This window comes from Trachypithecus francoisi, unplaced genomic scaffold, assembly GCF_009764315.1.
Source record: "Trachypithecus francoisi isolate TF-2019V2 unplaced genomic scaffold, Tfra_2.0 Lachesis_group12, whole genome shotgun sequence".
Lineage (NCBI taxonomy): Eukaryota > Metazoa > Chordata > Mammalia > Primates > Cercopithecidae > Trachypithecus > Trachypithecus francoisi.
In genome coordinates, this window is record NW_022681457.1 from 25,344,082 (window position 1) to 25,368,821 (window position 24,740).

General features: G+C 44.4%; 1 protein-coding gene and 1 pseudogene across 1 annotated transcript in view; one reads left to right on the forward strand and one right to left on the reverse strand.

The window, feature by feature from the left end:
- Positions 1–8,421: 8,421 nt before the first annotated feature.
- ROR1 (receptor tyrosine kinase like orphan receptor 1) overlaps positions 8,422–24,740 on the forward strand; it is a 428,145-nt gene continuing 411,826 nt past the window's right edge. Inside the window, exon 1 of the mRNA XM_033225148.1 lies at positions 8,422–8,919. Coding sequence (XP_033081039.1) covers positions 8,829–8,919 — 91 coding nt within the window. The 5' untranslated portion in view covers positions 8,422–8,828. The remainder of the gene's footprint in view (positions 8,920–24,740) is intronic.
- Positions 22,530–23,521, reverse strand: LOC117092026 (annotated as a pseudogene).

Sequence of the window (24,740 nt, forward strand, 5' to 3'; positions counted from 1 at the left end):
CTGGATCATCCAAGTGCATCCTATGGTAATTTGAAGGGTCCTTATAAGAGAGAAGGCATTGTGAAGATGGAAGCAGAGAGAGTTGAAGATGCTACATTGCTCATTTTGAAGACAGATATTGTTCTCAGCTCCAAGCCCACCCTTTAATATATGCTCTATGATAAACAATGGAATTTCTTTAAGCATTTCTCCTTTAAAGTGAGCTTTTAAAATAGAGGACTCTAGAGGGATATTGCAAGCGGAAAAGCCTTCTTGCAATTTCCAGCATGGGCCAAGTGGTGTGAGTGTGAGAATATTTGATGGAGGCTGCCTCGGCCTCAGGCCCAGAACCCACTTGCTCTGCAATCTTCTAGCCTTGGCCTGATGATAATATTTCTCATAGCCTTCTTGACATGAAAACCAGAGCTTTGCCGGGCGTAGTGGCTCACGCCTGTAATCCCAGCACTCTGGGAGGCCCAGGCGGGCAGATCACCTGAGATCATGAGTTGGAGACCAGTCTGGCCAACATGGTGAAACCTCCTCGCTACTAAAAATACAAAAAAATAGCCAGGTATGGTGGCTAATTGTGCACCTGTAATCCCAGCTACTTGGGAGGCTGAGGCAAGAGAATCCTTTGAACCCAGGAGGCAGAGGTTGCAGTAAGCCTGTATCGCGCCATTGCACTCCAGCCTGGGCAACAGAGAGAGAGACTCTGTCTTACAGAAAAAAAAAAAGAAAGACAGACAGACAGACAGAAAGAAAAAGAAAGAAAGAGAGAGAGAGAGAAAGAGAGAAAGAGAAAAAGAAAGGAAGGAAGGAAGGAAAGAAAGAAAAAGAAAGAAAGAAAGAAGAAAGAAAGAAGAAAGAAAAGAAAGAAAGAAAAAGAAAGAAAAAGAAAGAAAGAAGAAAGAAGAAAGAAGAAAGAAAGAAAGAAAGAAAGAAAGAAAGAAAGAAAGAGAAAGAAAGAAAATCAGAGCCTCGATGTGGCTTGCATGCAGTCATCAGTGGTTGAGGGGGTCACACACTGAGAAGCTGCTCCTTCTGTAAGTTCCTAGAGCCCACCTGCAGCCGCAGGGTGGGAAGAGTGCACACAGAAGCTGCTGCTGCTTTGCAAGCTCCACATTGCCCACATGTTTTGAAGGCCTCCTGCCCACACCAGACTTTCACTGCATGCCCATACCATTAGTTGCTGCTCCTCCGCTAGAAATTTAGGAAATTCCCTTTGCATTTCTCCTGAGGGTGGCCTATCATTTGCCTTACTCTGGCGATACCAGCAAACTCCTCTACTGTCCAGTGGTTGACCATGCCTTCTCCAGTGAGGTCTGAACCCTTTCCAAGTTTGTAATTCTTTAGGTAATCTCCCTTAGGGTACCATAGATAGTTGCTTTATATTTTATGATGATTCTTTATATCATAGTTAATATTTCTTTCTTTCTGTTAAACTTCTGCTTAATCTACTGTGTGGTTTCTATGTCTTAATTAGACCCAGATTGCTACAGTAAATTTTGATGTAGGTATATACCTGTGAAACATCATCACAATCAAGATAATGAACAAATCCATCACCCCCATAAATGAATGTCTCTATGCCCATCTGTCATTCATCCTTCCATTTCTCTGACCCCAGGTAAACAATGATCTATTTTTTGGTCACTGTAGATTAGTTTGCATTTTCTAGAATTTTATGTACATGAAATTATGTAGTATATATTCTTTTAAAACTCTTTTTTCACTCGGCATAATTATTTTGTTTTTCATCCATACTATTACATACATTATAATTTATTTCTTGTGTTTGCTGAGTTTTATTATATGTCTATACCAGAGTTTTTCCACTCACTTTTTGATGAACATTTGGGTTGTTTCCAATTTTTGGCCATTACACATGTAATCACTGTGTATTTTCATGTGTAAGTGTGTGGACATATGCTTTCATTTCCCTTGGGTAAAATACCTAGGAGTGGAATGGCTGGATTATATAGTAGACATAGATTTAGCTTTTAACTGCAAAACTGTTTCCCAAAGTGTCTGTAACATTTTATATTCTCACTAGCAATACATGAAAAATCCAGTTGCTCCACATCCTTGCCAAAACTTGATATGGTTTATCTTTTTTTTTTTTGAGACGGAGTCTCGCTCTATCGCCCAGGCTGGAGTGCAGTGGCCGGATCTCAGCTCACTGCAAGCTCCGCCTCCCGGGTTTACGCCATTCTCCTGCCTCAGCCTCCTGAGTAGCTGGGACTACAGGCGCCTGCCACCTCGCCCGGCTAGATTTTTGTATTTTTTTAGTAGAGACGGGGTTTCACCGTGTTAGCCAGGATGGTCTTGATCTCCTGACTTCGTGATCTGCCCGTCTCAGCCTCCCAAAGTGCTGGGATTACAGGCTTGAGCCACCGCGCCCGGCCAGTTTATCTTTTTAATTTTAGTCACTGTATTAGGTATATAGTAGTTTCTGACTGTGGTTTTAATTTTCATTTCCCTGATCATTAATGTTGTTCAGCATCTTTTAATTTTTTTTTTTTTTTTTTTGCCATTCATATATCTTCATTGGTGAAGTGTCTCTTCAATTATGTTGCCCATTTTTAAATGTCAGGTCGTTAGTCCTCCTATCATTGAGTTGTTAAGAGTTCTTTGTATGTTGCAGATGTAAGTTCTTAGTCAGACATAAGTGTTTCAAATATTTTCCCCTAATCCATGGCTTACCTTTTTATTTTCATAACAATGTCTTTTTTTTTTTTTTTTAATTTTACTTTAAGTTCTGGGACACATGTGCTGCATATGCAGGTTTGTTACGTAGGTATACATGTGCCATGGTGGTTTGCTGCACCCATCAACCCGTCATTTAGGTTTTAAGCCCTGCATGCATTAGGTATTTGTCCTAATGCTCTCCCTCCCCTTTCCCCCCACCCCCCGAAGGGCCCCCGTGTATGATGTTCCCCTCCCTGTATCCATGTGTTCTCAAACAACATCTTTTGAAAAGCAAAAGATTTTAATTTTGAAGAAGTCCAATTTATCAAGTCTTTCCCCTCCCTCCCTCCCTCCCTCCCTCCCTCCCTCCCTCCCTCCCTCCCTTCCTTCCTTCCTTCCTTCCTTCCTTCCTTCCTTCCCTTCTTCTTTGTCTCACTCTGTCTGGCACCATCTTGGCTCACTGCAACCTCTACCTCCTGAGCTCAAGTGATTCTCCCACCTCAGCCTTTTGAGTAGCTGGAACTACAGCTGGAACTACAACCACCTCTACCTCCTGGGCTCAAGTGATTCTCCAACCTCAGCCTTTTGAGTAGCTGGAACTACAGGTGCCCACCACCACACCCAGCTAATTTTTGTGTGTTTTTATAGAGACAGGGTTTCGGCATGTTGCTCAGGCTGGTCTCAAACTCTTGAGCTCAAGCAATCTGCCTCCCTTGGCCTCCCAAAGTGCTGGGATTACAGGCATGAGCCACTGTGCTTAGCCTTATCAAGTTTTTCTTTTATACTTCATGGTTTTTGTGACATCAAGAAATCTTTTCCAAATCCAAGATTTTCTAAGATTTTCTCCAATGCTTTCTTTCAGAAGTATTATAGTCTATAATGTCTGGTAATAGCTTCACTAGCAATCCCTTATTCTTAAGTTTCTTATTTATGAATTTCTGATAACACTACACATATTATTATTATTATTATTATTATTATTATTTTTTTTTTTTTTGAGGCGGTGTCTCGCTCTGTCGCCCGGACTGGAGTGCAGTGGCCGGATCTCAGCTCACTGCAAGCTCCGCCTCCCGGGTTCACGCCATTCTCCTGCCTCAGCCTCCCGAGCAGCTGGGACTACAGGCGCCCGCCACCTCGCCCAGCTAGTTTTTTGTATTTTTAGTAGAGACGGGGTTTCACCGTGTTAGCCAGGATGGTCTCGATCTCCTGACCTCGTGATCCGCCCGTCTCGGCCTCCCAAAGTGCTGGGATTACAGGCTTGAGCCACCGCGCCCGGCCCACATATTATTTTTAATCTTGTTTTCTACTCATGTACAAATAGACCTAAGAGGCTAATGGAACAAAATATATGAAATCAAGATTGTGTTAGAAATTCAGGTTGTACGATCACCAAATTTATGCTTCTCTCCTATCTCATAATGTAGTTTCAGAGAAAAAACAATAATAACAATTTTTTGAGTAACATGCTAAACACTATTTTTAAAAATATGTATATTTCTACAGAAATGGGGGTCTTGCTATATTGCCCAGGCTGGTCTCAAACTCCTAGGCTCAAGAGATCCTCTCACCTTAGTCTCCCTAGTAGCTGGGATTATAGAAACAAGCCATCATGCCCAGCTCCCCAAATACTGTTTTGTGACTTCTGTATTCAAAGTATAAAATACATTATTTTATACTAAAAATGACTTTATATGATTGGTTCTATTTGTCTCTCCTTTTAGCAGGTGAGAATGTTGTATCTTAAAGAAATTAAACAACTTGTTCAGATCATCTAGCCAGCTCCGTTTAATGTTAGAGTCTATTTTCTTAATCACTAACAATAATAGCTAATCAATATTGGCTGCTTACTGTGTGACAGGTACTGTGTTAAATTCTTTACAGGTATTAACTAATTTAATCTTCAGAACAAAGCTACAGGTAGGTATTATTATTATGTCTCTTTACAGATGAAGAAAGTAAAATACAGGGACCCAAGATCTCACAACTGTTAAGAGCAGAGGAGGATTTGAATCCATGCAATCTGGCTCCTGAGCCCTTCCTGGTAAGCATCATACTACACCGTTTCTCCAAGAATAATTAATGGTTGTATTTTTTGGGTAAATCAAGTGGATGGCCCAAATGAGTCTCTCCTTGCAATAACTTTTTGAAACGAAAGATAGTTTTCTATTTAATGCTTCCTTTGGCACCTGACCCCATTGATTTGCTATTGTCCTGCTCTTGTTCCATTTTCCCACTATGCCTCACAGTGATAATAAACAGAACCGTGTCTGCCAGTGCAAGAGGCCAGGGGAGATGAGTGCCTCCGTAAGTAGCAGGAGCCTCAGCCAGTACCTCAGCTTGAGCCAGGCCCCTGGGAAATGAATAGCTTCACCTGGATTCTCTAATCCATTTGTGTCAACTGCTGGCTTCCTGAAAGAGAGGGCAGGGCCAAAAGAGGCTTGTGAGAGGAACATTTAGATTGCCTGGAGCTTTTTTCATAGCCCACCAAGGGTGAGACAGCGGTGTGTAGTGTAGAGAGATATTTGACTTGGGATGGAGTCCTGCCTTTTTGCTTTAATTTTTTGACTTTGGGCAAGTTTTAAAAACTCATTTCACTTAGCCCATTTGTAAAAAATGGGCTAGGATCAACCTTATTTTGATGATATAAATAGGTTCATGTAGTAAATCATAAAGAGAATATCTGCCATTTACTAGGTGCCTCTCTGTGCCAGATACTCATAAAAGCACTTGCTATGAGTTAACTCAGTTAACACTAACCACAGCATGAAATAGGTGCTATTATTATCATCATCATATTACAGGTGAGAAAGAAAAGTATAGGGAGCTGAGATATTTGTCCATAGTCACTCAGCAGCAACCAAAGAAGCTGAAGCATGAGACCAAGCAGCCCAACTCCCCAGCCTGTGCTCTTAAACACTGGCATTTACTGAACTTGCATAAATAAATAAATAAATATATATATATATACACACACACACACACACACACATACACACACATATTTTGCATATATATATTTTACCTCTTTTACTTTTTTAAACAGGAAAAGCCTTTTCTAACACCCCCCACCCCAGCTTTTTTTTTTTTTTTGAGATTGAGTCTTGCTCTGTTGTCTAGGCTAGAGTGCAGTGATGCTATATCCACCTCAGCCTCAAGTAATTCTCATGCCTCAGCCTCCCAAGTAGCAGGGATTACAGGTGCGCCACCATGCCCGGTTAATATTTTATATTTTTTTGTAGAGATGGGGTTTCACTATGTTGGCCGGGACGGTCTTGAACTCCCGATCTCAAGCAATTAACCCACCTTGGCCTCCCAAAGTGTTGGGATTACAGGCATGAGCCACCGCGCCAGGCCACTTCTAACCTTTTCTTTGGAAACGTATGTGCTATAGCTAAACTGAAGGAATCTGGGATGACTTAATGATGGTCCTTACCCAGGTCTGGACTGGCAGGTCTAGGTCCTAGTTTTGTCTCTGGCCAGCTTTGTGACCTTGGGCAAGGTGGTTTCCCCCTCCTGAGTTCCATATTTCTCCTGTATAAAATGTTCAGGGGGGTGTACTAGTTAATTTCCAAAGCCCTTTCCAGGTCTCACATTCCTTATGTCTATGATTCTGTGATTAAGTTCCTGGAAGGTTAAGAACTGATAAAAGTGCCATTAAGTTCTGTATACTCAGCACTGGCAGCCATCTGTTACCTAAGATACCTGGGCCTAGGAGTTATAGGGTGGGGGCTGGAGGCAGGGTGGGTAGATGAGAAAGGCTCCTTGCCTGACAACTGTGTGTACTGACTGTAGACAACAGAGGACTGCCCAGCACTGTGCAGTGTGACTGAGTATCCTCTGATTTCTGGGCTGTGATATACTAAGACTGACCATCAAAGACTGTTTCCCAACAAGAGAATCTTGTGCAGTAAGTTCCTCAGGCAAGAGGCGAGATAATTGGGACAGGATTGAATAGATCTCAGGCAGAGAAACTTGGGGGACAGATCAATGCAGGTGATGAACTGGTTGACCCAAGGCCTCTCTGTCTATCATTTTTTGACCTCAGGTCAGAGCGATAGAAAGGGGGAAAGCTACCAACACAGCTCCTGCCATGAAGTCCTGGAGAAGAATAAGTGACTGTTTGTCCCGCATGGGTTAGTCATTCACCTGCCTGAAGGCAAAAGGCTGGGATTCTGGAGTCCATGACCTGCTGGGACATACTTTGGGCTGCATTTTTTCCCCCCTTCTAATGTCTCAACTCTCAGGGATCTGCTTTTCCTGGTGCCAAGGAGTATAGATGAAATTTTGTCCCTCCTCTGTGCACCCCTACAAAACAAATATGATGAAAAATTAATATTTTCCAAATGGTGACCTAACCTTTGCTCATTAATTGAGCTCCTATTGCATTCCAGGTACTGTTAGAGGCCAGTAAGATACCTAGATGATTGAGACAGAGTCCTTGCCCTCCACGAAGTGACTGTTTGTTTTAAAACCCTAAAGCTGGGTTCTTAGAGGCTACTGCAACAGCAACAACCCCCGAGTGAGTGCTTATCATGTGCCAGGCTCTGGTTACAGGCTTTTAGCTCTCTCAGTGGAAACAGCCTGAGTGCTGGCTTGGCTGCCCCATATCTGTGTGACTGTGGGCAAGTCATTTACTTTCCCTTTGAGTTTCAATTTCTAAAACTGTAATATGGGGATAATATATGTAAAACAGCTAAGAAGTATATAGTTTTAATGACTCTTTTTAGTGTCAGTGGAGGATTTGTGAGCAAATGCATATAAAACACAAGGCAAACAGGAGGTATTTAGTAAGTGGCCATGTGATTATTGATAGACTATGGGCTTCTTCCTGTTCTTCCAGAGCAAGACTGACAGTGTCCTATTACCCTGGCATCTTCAGAGCCTAGAGCAGAGCCCTGAAAACAGCAGGCGCTCACCACTTTTTATGATCAAAGGCAGTCTCGACAGGGAAAGTCAAATCATTATGGATATTTATGAATTACAAGATCCATAAAGTTAAACCAGGAGAAATGGACAAAAACACACTCATTGTAGAGGTCTTTAATGATCCCTTGGCTCATGGCAGAGCAGCTAGACACACACACACACACACAAGCAAAGATTCAGAAGGCCTGAAAAAATAATGAATATAAATATAAAGAAGATAAAATCGACACAATATTCTATCTTCACATTCGGAAGACAGAAACACCTTCTTTCAAGAAACCATGGGACACTGACAAAAATAACCACAGATAATCCTCAATAAATCTTGCCAGGAGGCGGTACGGATGACATTGAATTCAGTGAAACTACAAATTAAACACAAAAAGACGAAGTATAAATTACTTGTGTAAGAACTCTCTCAACTCTTGGGTCCAAGAAGAAATCAAAAGGGAAATTGTATGATAGCAATAAATGTTCCATTACCCGGAGTCACACAGCTAACAGTGACAGAGCTGAGACTGCTAGAACCTGAGTCTCCTGTCGTCCAGCCACGAACTGGCTTGAGATCCTGGATAAGTGTCTCTGAGCCTCGGTTTCCCCTTCTGTCAAGTAGCCTCGAAGGTCCCCCGGGCTCGGTTCGGTGGCGAGTTTGAGGCGTGTGGGGGAGGGGAGGGAGCGTGCCCGTGACGCGGGAGCCGCGACCGCTTTCTGCGAAGTCGGGGAGGGTGCGGGCGTTGAGAGGCGGCAGCAGAGGGCGCTGGGCCGCCGGCCTGGGCCGCGTCTCCCATTGGTCGGGGCTGGGGCGCTGGGCTGGAGAGTTGGTGGAAAGTGACAAGTTGAGCGAGAGAGGGAGCGTGGAAAGCGGGAGCAGCCGCCACCGCCGCCTGCTAGGCAGCCCCGGGACAGCAGCCCCTGGGCGCAGGGTGCGCTCTTCTCAGAGTCCGAGCCGGGGCGACTCAGCGCCCACTGGTGCGACCCGGACAGCCCGGGACTGACCCGCCGGCCCAGGCGAGGCTGCAGCCACAGGGCTGGGGAGGGATCGCGCTCGCGGCATCCAGAGGCGGCCGGGCGGAGGCGAGGGAGCAGGTTAGAGGGACAAAGAGCTTTGCAGACGCCCCAGGCGTCCTGCCAGCGCCAGCGGCCGGGAAGAGGCGGCCGGGAGCCGGGAGAGAGCCCGTGGATGTTCTGCGCGCGGCCTGGGAGCCGCCGCCGCCGCCGCCGCCGCGAGAGGAGGAATGCACCGGCCGCGCCGCCGCGGGACGCGCCCGCCGCTCCTGGCGCTGCTGGCCGCGCTTCTGCTGGCCGCACGCGGGGCTGCTGCCCAAGGTAAGAGGCGCCCGCCGGTCCCCGCCCGCCCCCACCCCCTGACCCGTGGCCACCCTTCCGTCGGCCAGCCGGGCGCGGGACACGCAGGAAGCGCCGCGCTGGCCCCGGGGCGCGTCCGGTCACCCGCCACGGGGCTCGCCGGCGCCTCCAGGCCAGGGTTTGCCCCAGAGCCCCGCGGCGGGCCGGGGTGCGCCCAGGGACTCGTTCCTCGGCGCGCAGCAGCGGTTGTCATCGCTGACAGAAGCGTGGAGGGGTTTGGGGGTCCTGGGGGTGATGGGGGACTTCTGTGCAGGGCGTCCCCCCTTGTCTCTCCGAACCCCTAGCGCGACCCAGCCGGTGTTGTGGCAAGTCTATCCTGCCCCCAAGTTGCGAGCCGGCCCTGAAGGCGCGGTCCAGGAGGGAGTTCGGAGTTTCAGTGGTGCCTGCCAGAGCCCAGGCGGCTCTCGGATCGACGCAAACAAAAGCTCTGTCCTCCTGGTGCTCCGGCGGCCTCGCATCGCCACCGCCCCCGGCCCTCCGGCCCTCCCGAGGGTCATCATAGAGGCCAAAACTTGTGCGCCGCTGCAGCCGCTGCCACTTTGTGCAAAATGTGCTGTCAGAGGCGGCCTGCGGCTCCAAAGTGCTTTGGGTGTGCACGCGCGCGCGCGTGTGTGTGTGCGTGTTACAAACAAGAAGGGGAAAAGCCATCTAATGCATACTTGATTTTGGTAATCTCCAAAGACAATCGCAACAGTTAGAGAAAGACTTCACTGCAAGCCCAAGCGTCTTAGTTCGCTGCGGGAAGCTGGGGTCCTTGCTGCGTCTGGGCCGGTACACAATAAGAGGGAAGAGCCCGGCTGAGCCTGTGGAGACAACTGATTCATTCTTTGGAGGTTGGAGGGGGAAAGTTGATTAAAGTCTCCGGGGTCTCGGGCCTCACTTTTAACATGCATCCCTTGAGGGGTGAGGAGCCTTTGAATTTTGCCCTCCCCCATTCCCAGCCCCAAACCTGAGCGGGTAACTAGGTCTCTGCTCTTTTATCATGCGTCTTTCATTTTTAAGTTAGCACTGTGTTTAGGAAAAGAAACGGCTCTGCGCTACTTAGCAGTTGAGAGGAAAAAGATGTATTCACTACATAGAATACGAATACAGAATTAGTTTTTACTGAAAGTTAGCTGACTTTCTTGGTAGAAAACACACTCTGGAAGGAAGTTGTGTGTAAATTTTGATTTCTTGGAGATGGTTTTTGGAAGCTAGAGTAGCATTTTCTGAGGATGATTTCTGAAACGGATCCTATAATGTGGTCGTGCTAATCTGGAAGCTCCTGGGGGTAAATAGAGCTCCTAATTGTAATTAAGATGTACATCAGCAGGGAATGCACCTTCCTGATGAAAAATCCTAATGAAATGTAAACAGCTTGGTCACATAGATGTTTTGCTTGGTGATGCCAAACATCTGGCCCTGCGCCACAACACCTGGGTGAAAAGTAAAAATGGGCCATGCTGCCTACGTAATGTAAACATCCTTCTCAAGTTGGGTTGCCCAGCAAATTGAGGTGGAGATAAGCAGGGTGATTTTAACTAAGTTGGAACTCCTGGCTTGGGGCTTTGATTAATTCAGTTATTTCCTCTGTGGACTCCTTTACTTTGTACTTCACCTTTCAACAATGGTTGCTTTTAGATCATAGCCCCTTGTGGGGGTGGGGGTCACTTGCCTTTAAATAAATGTCCCTGCATTGATTTTGCTCACTGTAAGACACCCTTGTTAGCAGCAGCCACCCCAATTCTGTCTCTTTTAACTGTGTACAGCCTTTTAGAATTGTTTAAAAAAGGTATTGCCTATTCCATACTCTTTAGTAATGAGCTAAAATCTGTTATTATTGTCTTATTTGTTGTTTTATGCATCCCTTTCAATTTCTGTGAATGTCTGATCTTCTCTCTGGGGTCAACACTTCTGCTAGAACTCACATTTACTTTCTCCTCTTGGACTCAAGATTCCTAAGGTAGCCCAGCCAGTGGCTCAGGAAATCAGCTTAAGGGAGATATGTTTCATGTATTTATTTAAAAAGATACAAAACATTTCTCCCATCATTTTTCTATTTTATTAGCCAGAAGAAAGCCTTTAAATTTATTTTTTTCTGGTCTGTCCGTTGTTGAGTTCTCATCTACCCCCTCCCTAGGCAAAGCTCAATTTCTTTAGGAACCTGAAGCTTACCTTATAGCTGCACCCAAGCCCAGGGCTTTAGGAACCTAACTGGCCTTTCTCAGAATCTTGTAGATTCTGTGATTTGGCTGCTCGGGGCCAGAGGGAGGTGGCCTGCTACTGTGTTTGCTATCATTTTGTAAACCTTCCCTCGCCATTTAAATAGGCGTTTGTCTGTACTTTTAGAATAGAAGTCTCTTGAGGGCATTAAGACTGTGAGCTTTTCCGGTGAAAACACTGAGAGCCCAAGTCCCCTAGTCCCAACTTTATTAGAAATGCCTGAAAATCCTCCCTGGCTGACTTGGGGGAGCCACACCAAGGTGGGATGGGTAAAGGGTGTAGTCAAATTGTCTCCTTCAGTTTTGGAAATATTTAATTTCCAATATAGATTCAGCGTGCATGGTAGGCTGTTTTGCTACTCTGATGCCTGAGATTATCTGCCTGATAATTAGTGAAGGGTCAGCTTTGCCCCATAGCATCCTTTTTCTTCTGTATCGTGAGCATAGGCCCCCAGTTAGACTTTTGGAAAGTTTCTGAAAGTGTCACTTGCTCTGAAATTAGTATCAGGTTTGGCCAGTGGTTTGATGGTGAACATCTACCCCATTTCAAATATTTCTGAAAATTTTACACAGCATCCTATGGAGAATGGAACACTTTGTAAGCTATATGTACTTTGATGTAAATGTATATGTACAGATAGACAGCATATGTATATACACACATATATAGTAAGTGGTCCATAGATTTTTGTTGAATGAATGGAGAATAACTTTTTTGGTTGTATGCAAAATTCTGATATATGCTTTGCTTAGTAAAAATGCAACATAGCATATTTTCAAGGATTTTTCCTTTTCTTGTCCCATCTTCTAGTATGAAAGAAGTATGGTATAGCAGAACTTGACAGTAAAGCTAAATGGTTACAAGCACAGGCTTTGGTGTTTAACAGACCTGGATTTGAATCTTTTCTCTGTTGTATAATGGGTATGTCAATTAGTTTTCCTGAGCCTTACAAGAGTGTTATGAGATTGAAGTGAGGTCGTGCATGTAAAGTACTGGAGAAGAGCACCCAGCCTAGAGGTGAGTGCATGAAATTAACTTGGGGTACATGAAATGAAGGATATGTGAACTCCCAGAAATGATATTCACAATTTTGTGTGCATTTTTACCGTTCTGTATTTATAGCTATAGCTATATTTTCCAAGAAAAATGTCAACCCCTGAAAAATAGGAACTGCTGACTTGGAGTGTTTGATGCCTGAGGCAATGGGTTGCCTTTCTGGGGAGGTTGAAAGGGGTTGAGTGTTGGTGGCCAGTTCTAGGCCTTATCTAGGCCAGGTTAGCACACTCCATGGAGCCTCCACTTCTCACCTCCCCAGTTTCCCTTCCACCAGGCAGGCTGTTAATTGGGCCTGAGAAAAGCTGAAGAATGGTGCCAAGTCCTTGTGACCTCAAGTAAGAAAATATGTCTCTGAATCCAAGCATTCTGAGATGCAATTTGTACAGTTTAGTTAACAAACATTTATTGAATCCTTACAATGGGCCAATCACTCTTCTAAGCCTTTTGCAAGTGTTAACTCACTGAATCCTCACAACAACCCTATAAGGGAGATGGCATAGCTCATTTTACGGACGGGTAAACTTAGGCACACAGAGGTTAAGTTACTTTCTTACACTGCTAAAAAGTGGCATTGCTGGGCTTATAAGCACTAACAGTTCATGCTCTTACCTTAATGGCTGTCCTAGACATTCTCTCCTTGTTTAATTCTTACAATTTATATTCTTTTAATGTATGGAACAAAGGTGGTATTTCCCAAGGTTTTCTAATAGCAGCAAAGGGAAGCTTGCTTAGCCATAATCTAGAGGTTATAAGAAATTATTGAAGACAGCCAATTTCAATTTTCCTTCCGGTGCTGGAGTTCCCTAAGATGGTCTTGCTGAAACTCAGAGACAGACTGGAAGCACCTTGTTGGATAGCCTGGATCTCTGGTTCTGGAAGAATTATATTTTTGTAGTGAGCTTCAACTTTGATGTGGTTAGAGAAGTGTGCTTGCCAGTTTTTTCCATCTATCAATGAGGTATATTGTGATGAAGTGCCTTTGTATTTGCATCTTGGTGGACAACTGTGGTTGTAAGCTGAGGAGGCAGGGATTTATTAGAGTGCTGTCTAGTGGGACAGCTGGCTTGCCAGCTCAAGGTCCCAGTGAGGACCAGACCCTGGCAAATCCAGCCCCACCTGAGAAACACTCAAGTCTTCAAGGCCTCTTTCTCAAACAGAAGGGCGTTAGCCTGGCTTCACCCATTCCCTGGGGTGTGACAGGAGAGACTGTTCTGTAGACACTCGAAGAGAAAGGAGAGTCTGAGAAAGTTCTCTGGAGTTGAAGGGGGAGGGGATGGGGGCAACTCTTCGAAAATCCTTAACTAAATGCAGCTGCTTGTTACACGGAGCCTGACTTGCATGCCAGGAATATCTAAAAAGCTAACGAATACAAAATAAAAATAAACAGCAGTAAAAAGGCTCTCTCTTTGTTGCAGTAAGCTTGGTTGGGGTTTTCAGTTTGTTTAGGAATGGGATAATTGTGGCATCCACTTTATTTTGGTAAGGCAGTGAAACGTGGATTAGTGTTATGTCATTGGGATGCTACCACCACCTGAACTTTTTCCTTCATCCCCCCGTCCCCAGCTGCACCTCCCAGAACACCCAGGCATGGACATCCATAGCGCCTGAGTCTCAAACAGTTGCCCCTTAGTGAATTACATTGGAAGAGGGCAGATAATTTAATGGGATAATCTTGGCAGGGCCAGCAAATTTCACACCTCATCTCTCACTAATAGAAAGGCAGCAGAAGGCTACAACATCCTCAGATGAAAAGGTTGTATAAAAAGGCTCTGCTTAACAGTAACTGTCTGTCCATAAATAAGGTTTTGTAGAGTCTTGATCCAAAAGCTGTTATGAAATACTGATAAGCCAAGCCTCATAATGTTTGGCCTCCTTACATTTCCTTTTCCCCCTTCTCTCCATAGAACCATAGACTTTTTTTTTTTTTAAGAGAAAGAAGGGGGCTAAAAGATCAACAGTCCAAACTTTTTTTTTTTCAAGTATTTCTATATAGGATGGACTTCCTTTGATAGCTGTTTAAAGAGGTGGCATGAAGTAACGGAAATAGAATGGGATTTGAGCCTGATAGGGAATGGGGGTTTGAATTGGGGCTTTGTTGCCTTCTTGGGCAAAGTTACCTAACCTTTTGAGCCTCTGTTTTCTTATCTATAAAATGGGAATAGCAATAATATGTGGCTTACTGGGGCATTTTGTGAGAATAAAAGAATGTTATGAACCTATAGCACCTAACACAGCACCATGGACTTAGTGAACGTGAAGTATGTTATCTTGCATCTTGGTGGACAACTGTGGTTGTAGGCTGAGGAGGCGGGGATTTATTAGAGTGCTGTGTAGTGGGACAGCCACTCAAGGTCTCAGTGAGGACCAGACCCTGGCAAATCTGGCCCCAGTTGAGAAACACTCAAGTCTTCAAGGCCTCTTTCTTCAACAGAAGGGCCTTAGCCTGGCTTCACCCATTCCCTGGCTTCACCCATTCCCATCATCATTATCAAGGACTTACTGGAGAAATCTGAAAATTTGGCTTCAAAACGATGGTCCTGCTGCAAGGTAGCACCAAAGCTCAGAGAATAGCAACTTTTACAAGGTTTTAGGACTCCAGAGTGTTTTGTTTTATAGGGAGCATGCAGACGCTCTAGATCTGAGCAGTACCCAGGCCAGTGCTGGGGACCTGGATGGAGGGGATTCCACAGTGCAGTTTTGCAAAGCCTTAAAACAAAGGCTTTTTTCAGAACAGCAAGCTCTTTGGGGGAAGAGCAACCCCTCCCGGGTGCGGGTGCTCGGTGTAATTCCAGAATCCTACAATGGGGAATGTTACATTTCAGGGACCTCCACTTGTAATCTGACCGTTTTTAGCTCCAATATCCAAATAATCTTGCTGAGCACAACTTGAAAGAGAAGGATAATGGCCGGAGGAAAGGATCCTGAGGTGCTCTGTTTGCCATTTACATTTTCTGAGTAGAAAAGAAGTTCATGTTACCCAAAGAGAGAAGAGCAATGAAGTGTGTGGGAAGGGGGAGGGGTGATAAAGAGGACTTCTAAAGACAAAGCAGAGGTTGGGTTTGTTATTTTATTTTTCAACAGTGAAGCTTATCACTCAGTGTATTTCAGCTAACATTTATTATATATTTATCTCATGAAAGATATAGTATTCGTGTCCAGGAATAAAATATTACCTTTGCCCTCAAGGAGAGAGAAGGAGAACAATTCTCACTTTTTTCAGCACCTGCTATATGCCAGGTATCATTTTTTGAAAGCTATTACATTTACACTTCTCAGCATTCCTTGGAGTTTGGACTTCTGATCCTATTTTACAGATAAGAAAATTGAGGCTCAGGAAGGTAAGTATCTCAGCCAAATTCATACAATTATTAAGTTGGGATTTGGCATTTGAATCTAGGTATTTTGACTCTCAGGTGTATGCTCTTTTTGTTATCCTTAAGGTGTGATTGGGGAGACACCAATGAGCAGATATGTTACCTCCACACGCAACTATCTCTCCCACAAGTGAATTACAGGAAAGGGTTGTGGAAAAAATGCTGTGGGAACATGGGGAAGAATACATTAATTCTCAGGGGATTAGAGGGTCAGAGGAAGAACATGAGTGCCTCCTTCATAGACTTGTTGTGAAGAGTCAATGAAATAATTCATGAAACACACTCAGACTGTGCTTAGTGAGTGCTCAGTGAGTGTTCTGCTATAGTTCTGTAGCCAGTGACAGGCCTGATCAGGATTTATCTTTCTCTAAAACCCATGTACTCTTGCTCCCCTGTGCACTTTTTTAACAGACATGTGGTTGTTGGAAGAGTAAGTAACTGTGCAGTCACCAAATGAAAGGGAAAACACCAATACAGTTGCTCTGGTATGTTAGCCACCTGCCCTAATTCTGGCTTTTAGGACTGGACTCTGCTTTGGGTACAGAAGGGGATTTTGATAGGCATGGGGTTGGAGAGAATCAAGATGTCTCATCATGAACTACAATGCTCCTAGAACTCTGGTCAGGATTTACCACCTGCCCTCATTCGTTCATTGATCATACATTTTCTGTGCACTTACAGTGAAGCAAATATTCTGATAGTCTTACTGGAGATGTAAAGTTGAATAGGTTAGGTCATTGCCTTGGAGGGTTTTTCAAATGGCAGATTTATGGCAGAGATTGCTAGCTGATCACCAAATATGTTTCCATCTCTTCTGGTCACATGACTAGACAACATTTCTCAGCTTTCTCACAGTTAAGTGAAGCCATGTGACTAAATACTAGCCAATGAAATGAAGTTGGAGGTAATTTTTGTCACTTGTAGGCTTGACCCATAAAAAACTCCCCAGGCAGAATCGCTCTGATCCTTCTTTGGTGGCTTGGCAACCTTAGAAGTCATGTGTTGAAAGTGTCACAACATGGAAAGAGCCTGAGACTCTCCCTGAATCATTGTACGGTGGAAGCCACACTTGTTTAGGTTTTATGTGAACCAAAAACAAATGTCTATTATTAAGGCTGAAGTTTTGAGGTTTTTGTTTGTTTGTTTGTTTTTTGTTTTTTTGTTTTTTTGTTTTTTTTTGTTACAGGTGCTAATGTTACCTTAACTAACATGAGGTTGTAAATCATATTGTGTGGTGAGATCAACTTAGTGGGTTAGGACCAGCATTTTTAGATAGAATAAAATAGGAAACCTGGTTTGTGTCTGACCACTTCATGTGGAGCCTGGGGCTCCATCCACTGGGGAGTTTACCTCTTAGGGGCAACAAAATAGGCACTTTATACGGCCAGTGAGTACAGAGTTGGCAATTATATATGCAGAATCCCGAGAAGGGAGAGGTCTTTCGGGAGGAAGTGGGATATGATGTGAGCCTTGAAGGAAGGATTGAGAGGGTGCGGGATTGAAGGATGGGAGAGGATAAGAGGAGTTACACATTCCACTCCTGGAAAAGGGCTGGAGTTCCATAGCAGTCTGCAGCTGCTCTGAGGTCTCCAGGGACTTGCTGAGACTATCCTGGGTTCTTAAACCAGGCCTTCACTGTGGAATGAAGCTGATCTCCAGGGGATAGGAGAGTGAAGAAAAGAAAGACAGTGTTGAATGAAGCCTGTTGTGTTTTTAGCATATGAAGGGTGGAGGAGGAGAGAGAAGGAAGCAGTTTCACTCGGAGCCTGAAGACTTGTCTTTCTTCTCAAAGGGTGTCCCAGGGAGTTAAAAATGTGGTGCATTTCAGGGCTGCTTGTCAAAGGTATATGATTGTGTCGTATTCTCTCTAATGCAGCTGTTTTGTCTTATAGTGCAGGCTACTTAATTTTATTGCCCCCTCTTGTCTGCTTGGTGAAAATAATAATAGTATACTAATAATTAACACACTGAGCATACTGTGGGCCAAGTACTATTCTAAGTTCTTTAAGTGTTTTAACTTGCACAGTCTTCAGGGCAACCCTATGAGGTAAGCCAGAGTTCTAGGAGCATTATAGTTCACTATTCGGCATCTTGATTCTCTCCAGCTCCACACCTCTGTGAATCCTCTACCATGCCCAAAGCAGAATCCAGTCTAAAAGCCAGGATAAGGGCAAATGGGAGAAGATACAAGAGCAACTGTCTTGGTGTCTTCCCTTCCATTTGGTAACTACACAACTACTTACTCTTCCAACGGCCGCGTGTCTGTTGAAAAGGTGCACAGCAGAGCAAGAGTATGTGGGCTTTAGAAGCAGATTAATCCTGACCAGGCCTCTCACTGGCTGCTGAACACTCCTTGAACACTCACAATGCATGTGGCAGGGTGCTCAGTGTGTTCCATGGTATCCTCATTTTCCAGATAAGGAAACTGAGGCACAGAGAAGGTAAGTAATCTGCCCAAGACCACACAGAGAGTTAAATGGGAAAACTAGGATTTGAACCTACATATGCTAAGGCTTGGGTTTTGTTGCTAATCATTATTATGTCAAACTACGTTGTAGTTTTTTTTTTTTTAAACTCTGTCTGATGATTAAAATTCTCTGTAAGATCCCAGCCAAATAGCTGAGTCAAAATAATTATAATTAAATCCTCCATTTGTATAGGGCTTTGCAGCTTACAAAATCATTTTATATATAGTATTACCTTTAATTTTCCAAAAAATACAGTTAAATAGGATTTATTTCTCTCTCCCTTGTGTGAGTTTGGCAGCTCACACAAGGTCATTCTGTAGCTGTCAGAGCCCGTCTAAAACCCAGCCCCTTTGACTTAGGGCCCATTGAACTTTCTGCTCTAAAAGACTACATTTGTTTGGAATTTGTGCCTCTAATATACTGATATATGACAATTTTCACTACTGTTTCACCAGCAGGTGAATTTGCCTGATTTTCACTTGTTTCATCCATAAAATCTTCAAATCGCTGTTGTCTTTAGAAACAGTTGAAAGACATTGGTAGATGGGACCTGGCTCTGGGATTTCTGCAACCTAAGAAAATTTACTTGCAAAAAGACAGAGAAGTTACTTAAAAACAGGATTTTCCTAAGTGGTTAGTGATTGTGGCAGGGAGAGGAGCCAGAAAGAGAAGGACTTTGGCATCAGATGGACTAGGATCACTACTGCTCTGCCAGGTCAGCAAACTACATAACCCCTGAGACTGGCTTTCCGCACCTGTAAAATGGGAGCCATAATGGCGCCTACCTTGACAGAGGAGGAAGGACCATGGGCAGTGTTTGGCACAGTGCCTGGGCCATAGTTGGTGGTTGGTGTGTGATCGAAGCTACACCTCTGAATTGAATGGAGAGCAGCAATTCTTCCTTTAAGATTTTTCACAGATGGGATAGGGCAAAATTGCTAGTTCTCAGCACCTTGTTGGCATGATTTTATAATACAGTTATCTCTGGCACGGACTTTCTTAGCACCTGGAAGTCTTAGGTTATAATTATATTAATGTTTCTCAAGGGCAGGGACTTTCTTATGCTCTGTGAAGGTTAAACATCATAAGGTAAAAATAGAACATGCTGCCTGAAATCCTAGATATCTTTGAAAGGCTCTTATCTGTTTTTCATGGGAAATTGACACCATTTCCGGATGGGTTTAGACAATGTACATGAAAGCAACTTATTCTACTTTTTCTCCGTAAGAGAGATTATAGCCTCGCCTCGGGGATTTCACTCCAACTGGGGTATATCAAAGTTTTTACATATTTTCACACCCCCTGGAGATTACTGACTGTTTTTCTTTTTTCTGCCTGAACCACACTGAAAGTGTGGTGATGGACTGTATTAGCCTTTCATATGCCTACCTAAAGAAGTAATGCTTAACCAAGTCTGACTGTTTTATCTCCTCCCTTCGGAGAACTGTTGTGTGTTGTATAGGGATTTTCAGTCCCAAGATACTGCCTGTTGGAGACCAGTGGCATGTAGACCACTGAAAACAGGCAGCAACAATTTTTTTTTTTTTGAGACGGAGTCTCACTCTGTGGCCCAAGCTGGAGTGTAGTGGCACGATCTCAGCTTACTGCAACTTCTGCTTCCTGGGTTTTTTAAATGATTCTGCTGGCTCAGCCTCCCGAGCAGCTTGGATTATAGGTGCCTGCCACTATGCCCAGCTAATTTTTGAATTTTTAATAGAGACAGGGTTTCACCATGTTGGCCAGGCTGGTCTTGAACTCCTGACCTCAAGTGATCTGCCCGGTTCGGCCTCTCAAAGTGCTGGGATTACAGGCATGAGCCACCGCGCCCGGCCTAAGCAGCAACAATTTTCGACGATGTTCTTAATCTACCAGTGATTTGCCCTCTTTTTCTCTGCGCAGCTCATAGCGCTTTGCCCACTCACATCTGGTGTCCCTAAGTCAAAGTGTTGAAAACTTTGCCTGTGACCAGATGGTCTTCAGTGGGTTAGAGTCTGCTGTCAGGGCCTCCCAGTGAACACTTGATAACTAATGTCCTTTTTCCCTGCTGAGGACGGGAGGAGCTGAACTGAGCATGTCCAGTCTGTGCTACCCAGCTCATCCATAAGTTGCTGCCTAGGACTGTGCTCCAGGCACCTGCAAGGAGAAGTTAGTAAAGGTGCAGAGGAAGTCGAGGACTTAACACTGATTAGTCTCCCTCCCCAGAAAGAAAGCACCAGGCACAGGGAATAAAGCATTTTCCCCTTTATGCTGGCTATAACTTGATTTTTTTTTTTTTTTTAAGGAGCAATTGTCAGATTTGGTGGTTGTATTGGGGTTAAAACTATATAGATAAGGTGGTCAAAATCTTTTACAAATAATCCTCTCACATCTTTGCCCGAGGGCTTAGGTTTAGAAAGTTTCTTAGCCATCCCAGGATGTGGGTGAAAGTGGCTTCACCCAGACTCATCAAATACAGAGCAATTGATCTGAGTGCTGGTGGATGGGAGAGAAGGAAAGGAGGGGTCCAAGAGGCATAGCTGCACCTGCCCAAGGGAGACATCCTGTGTAAACTAACAAGAAGTCACTGGTGCTTCCGTTTGGTTAAATACTGATTTAGTAACTGAAAGGGATGCGGGAGAAATATGGCAATATCCTCTCCTGTAAGAAGTTTACTGTTTTTATTAGGGAGGCAAGAGTGATACACCCTAAATGGTATGGAAATAATGAATTGATCCCAATGTCAGTGTCCTGCCCTTGGTTTAGGGCCCTTTGCCTATCTTGAAGCTTCCAGGAATTTCTTCCCTCACACCGGCCCACCTCCCTGGCAGACTCTTTCCTCTTTTCATTTCTTCTTGCTGAATTCTTACTTGTTCTTCAGCCTGTATTGCATCCACATCCGGGAAGGCACCCTGGCCTGTTTCAGCCTCTGTCAGTCCTTCTTTTGTGGTCTCACCTTCCACCAGTATTCTCACATAGTCCATCTAAATCACACCTGCTTATTCTGATTTAACCCAACACCTTTGCGATAATTGTCACTGTCAAGTATTAAGCATTGACTGTGGACCGAGCACCTGGCAAGGCATTTTGTATTTTGTAGTGGAATCATATTATTTTCTCCCTGTAGAACTATTGCTCTTCCTTCCTTCCTTCCTTCCTTCCTTCCTTCCTTCCTTCCTTCCCTCCCTCCCTCCCTTCCTTTCTTCCTTTGCTTCCTTCTCTTCTTTTTTTTTTTCTTTTTTGATGGAGTTTCGCTCTGTTGCCCAAGCTGGAGTGCAATGGTGCAATCTCAGCTCACTGCAACCTCTGCCTCCCAGGTTCAAACGATTCTCCAGCCTCAGCCTCCCGAGTAGCGGGAATTACAAGCACCTGCCATCACACCTACCTAATTTTTGTATATTTAGTAGAGATGGGTTTTGCCATGTTGGCCAGGCTGGTCTCAAAATCCTGACCTCAAGTGATCCACCCACCTTGGCCTCCTAAAATGTTGGAATTACAGGCGTGAGCCACTGCGCCCAGCCTATTGCCCTGATTTCGATCCCTCATCCGTCACTCCCTCCTTCTGGGAAATGCCCCTTCATCCGTTCCAAAAAGGAACTACTCTAGCCCACACTAATCATAGTCTTTCTTTGGGATTTAGGGGCAGCTCTTCTGGGGTGGGGAAGCTGAGAGATGCCCTTGGTCGTGTCTGAGCCCAGGAAAGAAGCTGGTGTGTAGGAGAGAATGTCTTCATATCCAGAGCAGGCATTGCTGAGAGGCGGAAGAGGTCTGACAGCCTTCCAATCTCTTTTCCACCTCCCTCGGGTTTCCTTATCGGAGCCAGTAGACGCTGCTTTCATGAGGTTATTGTGTCCCTACAATGCACACAGCCTCACCTCACTAATCCTCATAACAAAATGAAGTGGGTGTTATCTTTTTTTTTAAACCTAAGAGGAAGCAGTTTTATTGCTTTTTCTGATGAGAACATTTATTTCCATTAAAAGTAAATTCAGAAATATATAATGAAAACACATTTCACCCATTATCCTACCATTCAGAGATAACTTCTGATTGTGTTGTTTATACACGTGGATTTATAAAAGGAGGTTATGCTTTTATTCCCAAAAGAAAACTGAGGCTCAGAGATGTTAAGTAATTCCTCTAGGGTCAAAACCAGTGCAAATCACTAAAACATGTTGACTGTCTGTTAAATTCAATGTAATTAAGTGCCACAGGGAGTTACAGGCAGTGGGTTTTGTGGATCAAGAAGGAGAGAGACTGGCATTGATTGGAATTACTGGGAGGGTTTTCTGAAGGAGGTGGGGCTTGACAGAGTGATCTAATATATATATTATATGATATATCATATTATATGACATATCTGATATATATCATGATACATATATATGATCTAGATCATATATGATATATATTTATATATATATTTTAAGGCTTGTTTTATTTTAATGGCTGATCTGTATAATCACAGAGGCCAGTATGTACAAAGTGGGAGCTTTTATTTCCTAGTCTCTTCCTCCTTGGACAAGGTCTTGATGATTTCCTTCTTCTTGGCCTAAAGGCACTCTTTACGACGCTTGCATGCTTCCTTGGTCTTAGACCTTTGGGCCTCAACCTGTTCAGCCAGGAGCTTCTTGTGGGCCTTGTCTGCCTTCAGCTTGTGGCTGTGTTCCACGATAATTGCTTGTTTTTGAACATTCCCCTTCACCTTCAGGTACAGGCTGTGATACGTGTGGCGATCAATCTTCTTAGATTCGTGATATCTTTTGAGCAGCCGGCGCAGAATCCTCATTCTCCTCATCCATGTGACCTTCTCTGGCACCCGGGCATTGGCTGTACCCTTTCACTTACCTATGCCCATGTGCCTGCCCTTCCAGTAGGCCAAAGTGTTTTCCTGGCATCAAGCCCGGGAATGGACAGTCATTGGCTTGCGGATGATCAGCCTATCTTTGATCAGCTTCCGGATGTGCTGATGGGAGTTGGCCTTGGCGATTTCATTGGTCTCATTGGGGTTCAACCAGACCTTCTCGCCACAGCGGAGGACCCTAAAGGCAAGCCTCTTCTGAAGCCTGAGCATATTCATGGCTGTGGCCGTAGCAGTGAAAGGCGAGTGATCTAATATTGACTTGATTCCTCCCATTAAGTGGCCTCTGAGTGGGCGAAGCCAGTGAGTGGGGCCACCTGAGCACTGCCTGCTGTCGAGATTGGGCGCTGCCTATGACGATGATTAGTTTTGAGCTTTTCTGAAATGTGAAAATTAAAGTGCAAATAAGTCAGTGTGAACATGGCAAAGAGGGACAGAGAAAGAGACATATTATATCTAGAAGGAAGCTGGCAGGTTAACAGGGTGCCGGGAAATTAAGACCTAAGGAAACAGAGTGGAGGAGTAGAAGGGTAGGGGCACAGCAGTGGATTGTGGTTTTGCATTTGAATCAGGAGGAGGGAAAAACCACCCATCCTTCCTCTCCATTTTTTTTTTTTTTGTTTTTAAACAGGCACTGTCACTCTCTTCACTCTCTTTTGGGATTACTTGTTTATATGTTTGTCTCTCCCTCTGCACTGTGAGATCTGGGTGAGGAGGAATGGTGTTTAATTCTCATGCATATCTTCAGTGTTCAGCACATTAAGCCTGGCACAAATCAAAGAGACATGCATTAAATATTTTTCTTTTTTTTTTTTTTTTGAGACAGAGTCTTGCTCTGTCGCCCAGGCTGGAGTGTAGTGGCCAAATCTCAGATCACTGCAAGCTCCGCCTCCTGGGTTTAAGCCATTCTCTTGCCTCAGCCTCCTGAGTAGCCAGGACTATAGGCGCCCACCACCTAGCCCTGCTAGTTTTTTTTTTTTTTTGTATTTTTTAGTAGAGACAGGGTTTCACCGTGTTAGCCAGGATGGTCTCGATCTCCTGACCTCGTGATCCGCCCATCTTGGCCTCCCAAAGTGCTGGAATTACAGGCTTGAGCCACCGCGCCCCGCCTAAATATTTTTCAAAGCAAGGATCCACTGACGTGACTTTCAGGCAGGTCCTCCCAGGCTGTCTACAACCCCCTCTCTGGTCTCATAGGGCACCTATGCACATGGTGGCTTTTCGTGGGCCACAGGAGCACTTTTCCCCTACCCATCAGCTACAGTCCTTCTACCCTGGCTCAGATGTCACATCCCTGACTCAACAGGTGAGATTGGATTTCCACTCCCGTGCTCTCCTAGCACTTTGTATTCTTAAATAAACTTCATTATAATTTGTTGTTGAGTATTTATTTGTGTAATGACTATTTTTTGGGATCTTCTCTATCACTGGGTTGGACGCTCCTTATGGTAGGGTCTGGTTCTGGATCTCCTGAGCCTGTGGAATGGATTCTACTTTTACTAAGCTTTGTTCTTCCTTCCTAGAGGCCGAAATAACTCCAACTTACCTTGGTGCAACAATCTAGGAATTTAAAAATGCGTCTTTGAACAACTGAAAATCTCCAGGCTATCTCTTCCAACAGTTGAGGAATCCAGCCCTGGAAAAAGTCAACCAGGCTAAATGACACCTGCTGTGCGTTCTGTTTGCAGGAGAGCAGTGAGCAGCTCCAGAGCTGGGCTGTTTTCCCACATGGAGTCTGTGATAACTGGGTTTTGCTGCTATAAATTAGGGTCACCCTGCTCTTAATTGGCAACCAATTCAGAGTCTCCCTTATAGTCCTCCTCTTTCTCCTTTTTCGTGTGGACT